The 12,065-nt window shown below is 50.1% G+C and overlaps 1 protein-coding gene across 7 annotated transcripts in view; it reads left to right on the top strand.

Annotated features, from left to right (window-relative positions):
* The window catches only part of SCTR (secretin receptor), a 119,639-nt gene that overhangs the window by 28,547 nt on the left and 79,027 nt on the right, over nt 1-12,065 (top strand). For 6 of the 7 annotated variants that reach the window (XM_027768704.1, XM_027768703.1, XM_027768701.1 and 3 more), the window contains exon 2: nt 2,968-3,088. In XM_027768704.1, the coding sequence (XP_027624505.1) occupies nt 2,968-3,088 (121 nt within the window). Of the gene's footprint in view, nt 1-1,441; nt 1,659-2,967; nt 3,089-12,065 lie in introns of those variants that run through there. The other variant, XM_027768705.1, reaches the window with a different exon arrangement.

Below are 12,065 nucleotides of genomic sequence, written 5' to 3'. Positions count from 1 at the left end.
CTGGTAAGCAGAGATGATTATCAGTTGATGTGGCACAGCAGCCATCTTGTGATTAGCGGGAATGGTGTTGTGGGGATCTGCAGCATGAGTTATCCTCGGGTATCTGGCTTCCTTAAGAATGGTAGAATAGTTCTTGTTTTTCCCTGAGGTAATGCAGGGCTGGTAACCATCATTTCTCACTGTCCATAGGTAGAGAAAATCCTCCTACACAATATATTTCTCAATTGGTTTAAGACAGCTAAAGTTTCTTTCTGTTGCTTATAGTTGCAAGTTCTTAATCCTTGTTTTCAGCTTCAGTTTGCCGCCTGCAGCTGGTGGCCACGCGCAGGCCCAAGGGCCATGCGCAGGCCCGGCGGCCTTCCTTTCCTTTTTTCTTCCTTCCTTTTTTTTCTCTTAATTTGGCATATGGTGCATGTGCTTGCCAGAACGAGAGAGAGAGAGAAGAGAGAGAGAGAGAGAGAGAGAAAGGAAGGAAAGGAGGGAGGTACCAGCCAATGGAGCATAGCCATCCACAATTCCTTCTCTTCCATCTTTCCCTTCTTTTGGGATTTTGGGCATGTATGCACATCCATGGCCTGGTGTGTTTTTCAGTCTTCCAGTTCCGGGATTCAAATACCATGGTCAGCCACGGGACTCCTTTAACATGGGCTGGCTCTAAAAAATTTTCTCTTTTGAACTGCCAGAGGGCCCATTTGCTCACCAGAGAGGAAGGGAGGGAGAGAGAGAGAGGGGAAGAAAGGACTCCCAGTGGGGTGTGATCATACTGCAATCCCTTCTCCATTGTCCCCTCCTATTGGGATTTGGGGCACATGCACACACACACACACACCTGGAGGTTTTCAAACTGCCAGAGTCAGAATTCAAATGGTCATCAGCCACGTGGGTTCTGGCTCCGTTAACCACTGCGGCAGGAAGCCAGTCCTGCCTGAAAATCTCTTGCTAACTGCCCCTTTTTCTGTCCTCTAGAGAGGGCACACTTTGGTTGGGGCTATTCATCTGTGTCCGGTGGTGTTTCCTTATTGCTGACTTCTTCAGCTCCAGGACAGTGACATGTAGGGTAGAACTCGTCACCACTTCATTTCTTGGGCTGTGCTGACCCTAGCTGCTCTATTTTCTATCATCTCTCTACTTTTCAGTGTCTTCTTATGTTTATTTTATATAATGTCCAGGGAGTTATTTTACTTCGGAAGTAATAGGAAAAAGTACGTTCAATCCATTTTCCTGGAAGCGGAGTCTATCTTTTCTTCTCTATTAGTTATAAAGCTGCTGCAGAATCTGTCTCTATTACACTTCCCCACCGACAGGATGGAGGCCCAGAAGTAGAGTTAGTTGGCCAAAGGGTATGAACATTTTCGTAACACTTAATATACCTGTGATTCCTTAAATTACAGAAAAGACGGCGCCTGTTCTCACTACCTGCAGCACCGCTCGCTTTGTAAGAGGAATGTTCGCTTCAACGCGATTCTGAAAGAGTATGTGCGTGCCGGTGCACTGGAAGGCAGTCAGTTTTTCCACTCGAGCTCTTCTGCTACCTCCACTGACAAGCCAGAGAGTGCTGGAGACAATGGGCTTCAGCTACAACCGGCGAAGACCCCACAAGGAAGAGGGTGTGGGGCTGTGTGCCAAGGCCCAGTATATTCTTAGACCACTTGTTTCATGTAAGAGTCTACAGAACAGACAATGCGATTAAGTGATTTGCTGTTGTGTTAGGTGTTAAGTGGAAACTCAGGGCTGGGTGGGGAAGGAATGAACATTCTATACGCTGGAAGCTGATGGGCCCTGGGGCTCTACAGCAGCTTGGGATGGCTGATCACAGGCCTTGGGCCAGGGGAGATGAGGTGTGCATTTCATGGGGGTTGCAAACCCTGGCCAGTTGGTTTTAGGGAGCAGGGGTGGAGTGACAGTTGCTGACAGCAGGTAGATCTTTTTTGACCACTTTAATGCAGGGTGGTGAGATGTGGACGATCCAAAGTAGGAGATAATTGGAAGAGTGATTATGTTTGCCTTTGAAATCATTTGACTATAGCGCCATCTTGGCTGTCCTCTGTTTGCCCAGAGCTTTTGTTTATTTGGGCCATTTAGGAGTGGCTTTGTCCCTGGTGACTTTTCCCCTGCTCCACTACACTGGAGTGAGGCTTTAGGGTGGGATTGACAAGAGGGGTGTAAACCTGCTTCTTGATCTCTTGGAAGACTGGTTTCTGGAATTCAGAACCCCGGCCGTATGACCCTATTCATATCCCTTAGCCAGTGTGGGCCTCTGTTTCCCTTTCTGTCTCTCTTCCTAGGGGTATTTTGAGAACCATTTAAGTTAATGTATGTAAAAGGATTCTGTAATACTGTAAGTCCATGCCCACACATTGTGAGGAGTGTAGGAGTCCGGTTCACTCATCCGTTTGGTTGTTCATCCATTTTCAAGTCCCAGGTGCTGACAAGATCATGGGGCCATGCTGTGGAAGTCCACTCTAGGAAGAGCTGGGAAGCCAGGGCTGTGCCCATCTCTCTTGCCCACTCCTGTCCAACTCTGCAGTCGCCATTTGTCTAGCTTGGGTGTATGCTTTCTTCTGTGTGACAGGGAGACAGATGTAAGTTTCAAATAATTTGTCTGAATCAAAACTAAACTTGCAAAAATAGAAATAGTCATGCAGTTGGAGTGGAATAAATTAAGTCCTATAGACAAATAGTCAGGTGCCCAGAGAGTGAACAACTCGGAGGACTTAGGAGCCCTGATAAACGTAAGAGCAATATCTACAGTGGACGGGCTACAGACTGAGCAAAGCCACTGTCTAGATGCTTTCCCAGCAATGGCTGTCTCCACTTCTCTGTGATCAAGGTGCTCCTTGCAGGCAGGGACTACGTCTTACTCATTTTAAATCATCTTTACCTAGCTCCACCTTGCCCACAGAAAACCCTTGTGTGGTGGGATCAAGTCAGTGGCAATGGTGAGCATCTTTGGTTTTGGACCCACAGGCTGGAGCCCTCCCCCGGCTGTGTGATGTGCTGCGGGTGCTGCAAGAGGAACAAGACCAGTGTCTGCAGGAACTCTCCAGAGAGCGGACAGCAGACCTGGGCATGGAGCAGCCAGTGCCAGGTATGAGGCCTGCCTCCGCACCATGTCTCTACTCTTGGGTTTGGATCAAGTCTAATTCCATGGGCTGGAAGGGCTTGTCCTCTGGGCCAGGGTGGGATATGGGAGGGCTAGCCGCAGACGGCCATCTGGGGTTTGGGGTGATCCTGGAGCGCAGTCTACATGGACCCCAAAAGCACTCTTCTGGGCATGTGGATACAGCTCGTGTTTGTTACCCTCAGCTTTGTGTGCTACCTGGGTGATGGTAAGGGTTTGAGGAGAATTACTGTGCACAGTGGTTTACGCCTCAGCCATTCTCTCACCTGCATTGCTGGTTCGAGCAACGTAGTAGGAAAGGCAGTGTGGGGTCAGGAAAACTTTGGGATTCAATGCTAGCCGACACTCACTGGTTATGTGACCATGGGTTAAATTATTTTCCCTCTAGGGGCCAGCAGATGGTGTGGTGGTTAAGGCACTGGACTCCCACATGGCCAACTGTGGTTCAAGTCTCAGACCTGATGGCTTGAAAAATCATGCCGGGCATGTGTGCATGCATGCCCAAAATCCCAGGAGGAGAATGGAATGAAGACAGGATTGTAGCGTAGCCATCCCTCCTGGGGAGTGACTTCTCACTTTCCCCCTCACTCTCTCTGCCTCTCTCCAGTGAGCACATGTGCCCTATGGCAAAAACCTAAAAAAAAATTATTTATCCTCTGAAATTTGGTTTCATGATCTATAGAATGAAGGTAATAATGTCTATTTTAGGATTATAATGAAATGAGACAAAGTGTATAAAACACAGGTGCTTTGTAATATTTGTTAGCTTAATATGAATTGTTATTACTCAACACTTTAAACAGTATTAGTTTTGTGTTGAAATGCTAATCTTACTTCCATTCTCTCCCTTAACTTCTCTTCATTACTCTCTATCAGCTACAGGTAGGAAGGGTGTGGCATTAAGAAGAGAGCCCATTGCAGTTATTGAAGCAAAACTTTGTTCACAAATATTCACAACAACAGTATTCACAGTAACCAAGAGATAGACACAAACCGAGGTCCATCCGCTTGCGAATGGATGAACACGTGTGGCCGGTACACACAACAAAATATTATCTAGCCTGAAAATGGAATGAATGGGCCCAGCCGCAGTGTGCAGGCGGTGGGGGGCACTGCTGCCTGGTGCTGAGGCCACGAGGGAAAGCTCGTGATCCTGTCTAGGTGAGGGCTGGGGGAGGATCGCGGTACAGGGTCCCTACTAGGCAGGGACCCCTCTCTCTCTCTTAGCTTAAACGAAAGGAATTGCTACCGTTCGGGTGTGCCCCGACCTGATTCATGCACTGAGATCTGGTTGTGCTAGTTCTAAGGGGGTGACGACTTGATCAGACTGTGGTGTTCAAAGGTGAATTGCAGGCGCCCAGGGGGCTCATACACAGACAGGCATACACTCTGCTCTGCTCCAGCTCCTGCCTTCTGCTGTGTGGTGACGCAGCCTCACCAGAGGCAGCCCCTGCATCTAGGACTTCCCACCCTAAGCTGAATAAACCTCTCCTCTCTGACATTCCCCAGAGTTGGGTATTTTGGCTTCTTAGCAACAGAATGGGCTAGTTTGAGCAGTGAAGTATTGATGCAGACCCCAATGTGGAGGAACCTTGAAAGCATGATACTGAGTGAAAGAAGCCAGATACAAAAGGCCACCCTTGGATGATTTCATTGATATGAAAATCCAGATAAGGCAAATCCACAGAGACAGAAATTAGATCAGTGGTTATCAGGGGCTGCTGATAGGAGGGACGGTGGGGAGGGACGATGAGGAGCGATTGCTCAATGGTACAAGGCGGTGAAAATGTCTTAGACCTAGACAGAGGTGATGGTCCCCCAGTACCATAGCATGAACTTTCTAACTGCCACTGAGCTGTACACTTTAAATGGTGAATGGTTAATTTTACTTTATGTGGTTTTACTTCTTTTTAAAAAGGAAGGAAATGGCAGGACGAGAAAATGGCACAGAAATTGTGTCATGACCACTCTCCATGGTGGGAGCACACACCCTATGACAATTAAAAAAAAATTAAAATAAAAGGGAAAAAGGAAGGAAAGAGGGAAAGAAGAAAGGAAACAAGAAATCAGACTGTGTGCTTTTGGGTAAGTTATTAATGCCCCTAGGCCTCAGTTTCCACGTGTATTTTATGGGGTTGATATGAAATTAAAAGTATTCATTCAAGGGCCAGCCCTCTCCCTGGTGGTCTAGTGGTTAGGATTCGGCGCTCTCTCAAGGGCCAGCCCTGCAGTGCAGTGGTTAAGCACAGTGCTTAGAGAGTTAGATCCCACATGGCCAACTGCAGTTTGAATCCTGACCCTGGTGGCTTGAAAAATACACCAGGTGCATATGTGTGTGTGCCCCAAATCCCAACCGGCTGGAAAAATGAAGGGACTGTATTAGGTTGTCAGAAAAGTCATGATGCATTTTTGCATAGAAAAATATGTCATGCCTTTTCCGAGGACCCAATGGTTTGAGCATGCTCCATTGTAGGAGTGCTTTCACCCTCTTTCTCTTTCTCTCTGGGCAGTGCATGAGTGCTCTGGCAAAAAAAAAAAAAAAAAAAAAAAAAAAAAAAAAAAAAAAAAAAAAAAAAAAAAAAAAGAAAAAAAGAAAGAAAGAAAAGAAGGGTGAGAGGGCATGCGAAAAAAAAAAAAAAAAAAAAAAAAAAAAAAAAAAAAAAAGAAAAAAAGAAAGAAAGAAAAGAAAAAAAAGAAAAAAAGCATTCCTTCAAAAATATTTAGCATTTACTGGTGGGGGGAGTGTGCTGAGAACCAAGGATACAATGGTGAGGAAGAAGGAACACAGACCCTTTCTTATCACTTAGGAATGTATTTGCAGCACACGGCAGAAGATCTGTACATGGACTTGGCTGAAGAGGAATTCGTTCTTGCACGTTGCAAAGTGTCCACAGCTGGTGTGAAGCTCCAGGAAGTCATTGTATCCCAGATTCCTCTGTCTTTCGGCTTAATGTGTGGCTTCTGTCCTCATTCAGACAGTGCTGCTGCACCTCCGGGGGATGGGGGACATGTCTGTGTTTCAGGCAGGGAGAAGAAAGTCACAAGAAGGTAGAGTGAGATGTATCGAGTAGCCAAACTTTGCTCCAGCTTTCCAGGTGGATTCTGCTTGACCTTCACAGTGCAGCTGGACTGCCCGGCACCCCAGGCTGGAAGCTGAGACTTTTGTCCGAGCCTGTAGCCTCCTTGAACCACGAGGTTCTGCAAGTGAGAAAGAAGAGAGTGAGTGTGGCAGCCTCTGTCCTCTGAGGGAGAGACATAAATCAAGTAATTTCAAATGCATGTGAAAAGGCGGTGGGATCTGATACCATGCTGCTGTCCCTGAGTGTCTGAGCAGGGGCCTTGGCCTGCTTTGGCACTAGGGCTTTCCTGAGGAGGATTTGCTTGAGATGAGATCTGAGAGTGCCCGATAGTTATCAGGCAGAGACCTGCCTCAGGAGCCTGAGGGACTGTAGGGCCCTGACAAGTAGGAGCTCCTTGACCACAGGCCATAGGGAGGACTTTCATCCTGATTCTAAGAGCCACAGAAAGCCCTGGAGAGTCCTAAGAGGAAACTGTGGTGATGTGCACTGTGAGAAGACCGCCCTTGCTGCAGTGTGGATGATGGGCTGGAGAAGGACTCGAGGAGTTCCAGGAGTCCCACTGCGTGGCTGGTGGTCTGGGCCAGAGGTAGTGATCACTGACCTGGGTGGTTGGCTTTGCTTGGGTTTCCCAGAAGCAGCTGATTCCAGGCCAGATGGTCAGGGGTGTGGGAACTGACATGGAGCAGGAAGTGGGTGAACGTGTTTCTCCTCTGATCCCCCAGTATGAAGCAGGACTGCTGCTGGGGGAGCTGCAATCATTGCCTTGTGCTTCCAGCCCATGGTGCTGGGGCAGGTGGGCTCCCATAGCAGGAAGAAGTCCCCAGACAGAGGGACGCAGGGCCGGTAGTGGAAAGTGGAGTTGGCGTACTCAGAAAACAGAGACTAGGGAGGTCTAGCAGAGCTGGTCCAGAGAGGTAGACATGTGGAGGACCTGGCCAGGCAGTAATGCTGACCCGACTTGGCCATGAATCTGATCAGGCAGAAGTGGGAGAGGGGATCCAGGATGACCTCTAGGTGTTCCACCTGAGCAACTGGATGAAGGACTGAGGATGGATATTTTTGGGGAAAGGAGATCAGTTTTATGAGAGGACTTCAAAAAGTTCATAGAAAAGGGGGCCAGCAGGTGGCGTGGTGGTTAAGACATTGGACTCCTACATGGCTGACCCTGGTTTGAGTCCCAAACCCTGTGGCTTGAAAATCACTCCAGGTGCATGTACATGCGTGCCCAAGATCCCAGGAAGAGAATGGAGGAGAAGAGATTGCAGCAGGGCCACCTTCCGAGGGGGTGACTTTTCACTTTCCCTCTTAATCTCTCTCTCTCTCTTTGTCTCTCTCTCTGGTGAGTGAATGTGCTCTATGGTAAAAACCTAAAAAATATAGTTCATGGAAAAAATGGAATTAAAGTAGGAGTTTATTTTGGCATGAAGAAAATCTTAAAACCCACACATAGCTTTTTCTTAATACCCATTTTCTTTGAACTGTTTAAAGAACCCCACTGACGTGTAGAGTCGAGACTGCAGAGAGTCAGGGCTGAGGAAGAGAAAAGGGTGGAGGAACCAGGAGTGGGATGCAGCCATCCCTAGGACTCCTCTGCCAGGAGCAGCCTGAAGCAGGAGTGTGTGGATTGGCGTGTGTGGACAGCAGGAGCCAGCAGTGTGGATGCTGTACATGTGCTTCGCTAAGTCACCTGTCCCACATGAGGGATGATTGTCCCACAGTGCGAGCCTTTCCTTCCCCTGCACTGGCTCAGGCAGTTGTTTGTGGGGAGCCAGACTGTGGGCACTGCCGAGAGCCTCTGCTCTCCTGGGCTCTCCCATTACCCCGGAAAATGTGTGGAGCAGCAGAAAGCAAGGTGTGACAAGTCTGGGAAGGGATGCAGCAGAGTCAGCAGCTGCCTTCTGCCTCTACTCCCCAAGGAGCATGCCAAGGTACCTTGACAGGGCACCCCGGGAACTCGGGCTCCAAGGCTGAGCCTCTGGGAGAGAGGATGGCGAGCTTCCATTCAGACCAGGAAGTGAGGGATGGTGATTTCAACCTCTGATGTTTTCACGGTGTCCCACTGCTCTCTAGTGGCTTCAGCACACGGCCCTGCCCTTGCCGTGGCCCTTGTCCATGCCTCCACCTTGAGCACACGCACTTGGAGCAACCAGATTGCTAGCACATTGCTAGTGACTGTGTCAGTTTATTTCACACTCAGGCCTCTGCATACACTGATCCCTCTGCTTCAACACCATTCCCTCTCTTCTTCACTCTCCAACCACTTGCCTTTTTACTTTCCTTTAAGAACGACATTGTCCTGAATGCCCATAGCTCATTGGCCACCCCAACTCCCGTGGGGCCCTCTGTCTCTCTCTGTCTCTGCCTTTCTCTTAGCACCACTGCACTGTATCGTAAAGATGAGTTCACTGGACCAACGCAGGGATGGTGTCATTCCTTATCCCCAGTGCTTGGCTCAGGGCTTGCTCAGACTGCATACTTGGTGTGTGTTCGTCGACTGGCTTACTGAGTGAACGAGTGAGAGCTAAAACTTGGCAGAGAGCAGAGAGAAAGGAGAAAACGAGATGCTGGGAGTCAAGGCAGAGCCTAGAGGTAGGCCAGGGAGGTGAGGCCCCCACCGAGGTCGTGGATGCCCCCAGCCTGCCCTGCCTGTCACAAATCAGCTGAGGCCAGCAGTGTAGTCTCTGCTGGAAGGCCACGCTGGGACCTGGCCTGGGGGAAAGATCAGTCTTCCTGTGAGGAACGTGGAGCCAGCTCTGTCTGCTGACTCGGCTCTGACTAGGTGACCCACTGGCAGGGCCTTCTGCTCCCCTTGTGGGTGGTCCGACACTCCCACAGGGCTCCTGTAGGGCAGGAGTGGAAGAGTCCAGTGTGAAGCCAGCTGAGGTCAGCTCGGGGACTGAGTACCAGGCTGCAGCTGGAGGCAACTTCAGTGGCGGTCTTTGGCTAGAGACACCACTCCCTGCTCCTCAATTTGCCCTTTTCTTCATAGATTTTTGCCACACACAGAGAGAGGGAAACTGAGAAATCATTTCTTAGGGGGTGGCCATGCCAAAGTCCCCTTTTTCCTCTTCTCCTGGGACTGTGGGCATGCATACACACGTGCCTGGCCTGTTTTTTTCAAGCCACCAGGTCTGGGACTCCAGCTGCACTGTTGGTCTTATGAGATCCAGCTCCTTAACCACCATGCCCCCTGCTGGCCCTGAACTTGCCCATTTTAAGTAGTCTTATGGACTTCACGAGGCTGCTTGGGAATAAGTGGGATACTCCCTGAAGAAAGTCCAGCGCCTCACTGCAGCAGGGAGCGCCTCTCATGGCCTCCCTGTCCCAACTCCTTGGTGCAGCCAGGCTGACCTTGGCTATGGGTGCCTGGGGTCCACTTAGTCCCTCTGCCCTTCTGCACGCTCAGCCCTGCCCATGGTCAGCACCTCTCCTGTGAGCCCCTTGCCCACGCACTCTCCCAATGTGGACTGTGTACTATGCATTCACATTCTCTGGGAGAAGATGGAAACACGTCCAGGCCCTGGCTCGCTCTGGATCTGGTCTGTCACAGGGTGCCTCCATGCCCTTGGGTTGGTTGGTCTGAGCAGAACTGGTCACTTTCTTTGCTAAGGCTCTCACGGGGTCCTCAGTGTGGACTGTGCATCCTGGGCTCGGAAAGCTTGCTGGGGACTCCCGTCTGGCTTCTGCCTCACACTCCCTTGGGAGACTCGGGTGGCCCCTCTCTTTTGACCTCAGTGAGCTGTGAGAATGGGGCTGTGCTGGACCTGTGGTAGGTGGTTGAGACTATCTGCCAGGCCCTGGCAGCATGCCTAGGGAGTCCGGCCTGCAGCAGGTGAACAGGGCCAGGCAGCCCACCTCACTGCAACAGCGTGGGCTGCTCAGGGCTGTGTGACATACTGGCCTTCTGCAGTTTAGGAAAAGGGGTCTGTTGTTTTGAAAACCTAGTTTTAAATTCTCCAAGCCAGAGGATGTCTGATGATCTGCCTCTGGGGGCCAGCCCTGTAGAGAAGGGAGTGTAGCACAGGTGTGGTGGCTGGGGAGGAAACCCCCTAAAAGACCGAAAAGGGAGGAGAAAGGGCAAAGAGTAAATCTGCTGGGAGGCGCACTCAGCCCCTTGTGCTCACCCTGAAACCAGGCGAGTGACCTTCAAGTCTCATACAGGACCCTGGAGGGCCTGAGATAGAGGCCACAGAACACAGGCCCAGCCCTGTTCTTCCTGGCCCAGGCCGCTCAATGCAGAAGGTCACCAAGGTCCCTTGTCTGCACCAAGGCTCTGTCCTGGTGCCCAAACCGGGGAGGAGGCTCGTGGCACTCTCTGTTGGGGTGCAGGGTTAATGGTTAAGCCGCCTAGGCCATGGTGGGTGGAGGTTAATGTTTGAACGCCAGACGAGTCACAGGAAATGCCACTCACAGAGCTGTCACCGAGCCCGGCACACATATCACAGATAAAAAATTAACTCTTCATCTATTCCGGGTTAGGTGGCCAAGGCCTTCCTGGCATTTTGTGGAAACATTTCAGGGTCACCCTCAGTGCTCCATGGCCTGCCCCCTCTGGCTCTTTATTACTCTGTTTACAAAGCCGACACCCACCCCGAGCTGGCTGCGGCAAGGAAGGGCTCTGGCTCTCCCGGGGGGTGGGGGGTGGGGGGAACTGTTCCAGAGAGACAAGGCGGTAGCAGGGAAGGTGTGGGCTCTGCGGCCAGCCAGCCCTGGGCAGTGTCCTGCTCTATAACTGAGGTGCTGTGTGACCTCGTGCAAGACGCTGGCCCTCTCTGGGCCATCCCTCCCATTTTTTGTCCTTAGGTCTGCTCAGATGGTTCCCCACTTCCCGCAGTGTGGGCAGGAGGAAAAAGGCTTCTTTCTGTATATTGTTTTATTGAGATGAAATTCATGTAAGCTTAAATTAACCATTTGAAAGTGAACAATTCAATAGCATTTAGTACATTTGCCATACTTAGCAACAATTAGCTCTGTCTGGTTACAAACCATTTTCATCACCCAAGTTAAAGCCCCATGCCCATTAAGTAATCACTCCCCACACTTCCCTTTCTCTAGCCACTGGTGGTTATCAATTCCCATAGATTCACCGGCTCTGGACATTCATATAAAGAGGATCGCCCAATAGGTGACCTTTCGTGGGTGCGTTCTGTCATCGAGCTTAACGCTTGCAAAGTTCTTTCAGTTTTTGGCATGAATCAGTCTTCGTATATGCTGGCTTTTAATGTGGTTTCCTCTAGTAGCTATCGCCAGCTGCCTCCAGATCCCCAGCTCCTGAGGCCCTTCCCCAGCCCCCCGTGCCCTGCCCCAAGCCCCACAGCACACCTCTGCCCCTCCTTCTCTTGGCACATCTGATCTTGGCTTGTTTTTCAGAAATAAGTTTGCTTATATTTGCATCACATGTTAGATAATTTGTAAAATTTTAGCTCCTGAAATAGTTGTACAATAAGTGCTATTATTACCCCCATTTCACAGACGAGGAAGCTGAAGTTTCAGGAAGGCCCAGAATCATCCGGAGCTGAAACAGGACTCAGACCCAACATTTTGACTAACTCCTGCGCGTTTACAATGCGGTCTGATCACACTCAGCACAATCGAGCTGTGGATGACCAATATCCTTCTCCCCAGAAGGGTTTTTCATTAGGAAAAACAGAGAGAGAGCTTGTTGGTACCAATTATTTGAAGTGTTACAGGTGGCCTGAAATGCAGAGCTTTAGGCCCGATGAGGAAAAGTTCTTGAGTAGAAGAAGAGGGCTCCCTGGAGGTGGTGTGCAGTTTGTATGGTCCCTGGGAGAGAAAGGACTCAGCTTGCAGTGTCCAGAGCTGTCCTCGAGCCGGTCACCTGGAGAGATCTATGCTTGCTGCAG

This window comes from Tupaia chinensis, unplaced genomic scaffold, assembly GCF_000334495.1.
Source record: "Tupaia chinensis unplaced genomic scaffold, TupChi_1.0 Scaffold147282_1, whole genome shotgun sequence".
Classification (NCBI taxonomy): Eukaryota; Metazoa; Chordata; class Mammalia; order Scandentia; family Tupaiidae; genus Tupaia; species Tupaia belangeri.
This window is presented reverse-complemented; position numbering and strand designations above follow the sequence as displayed.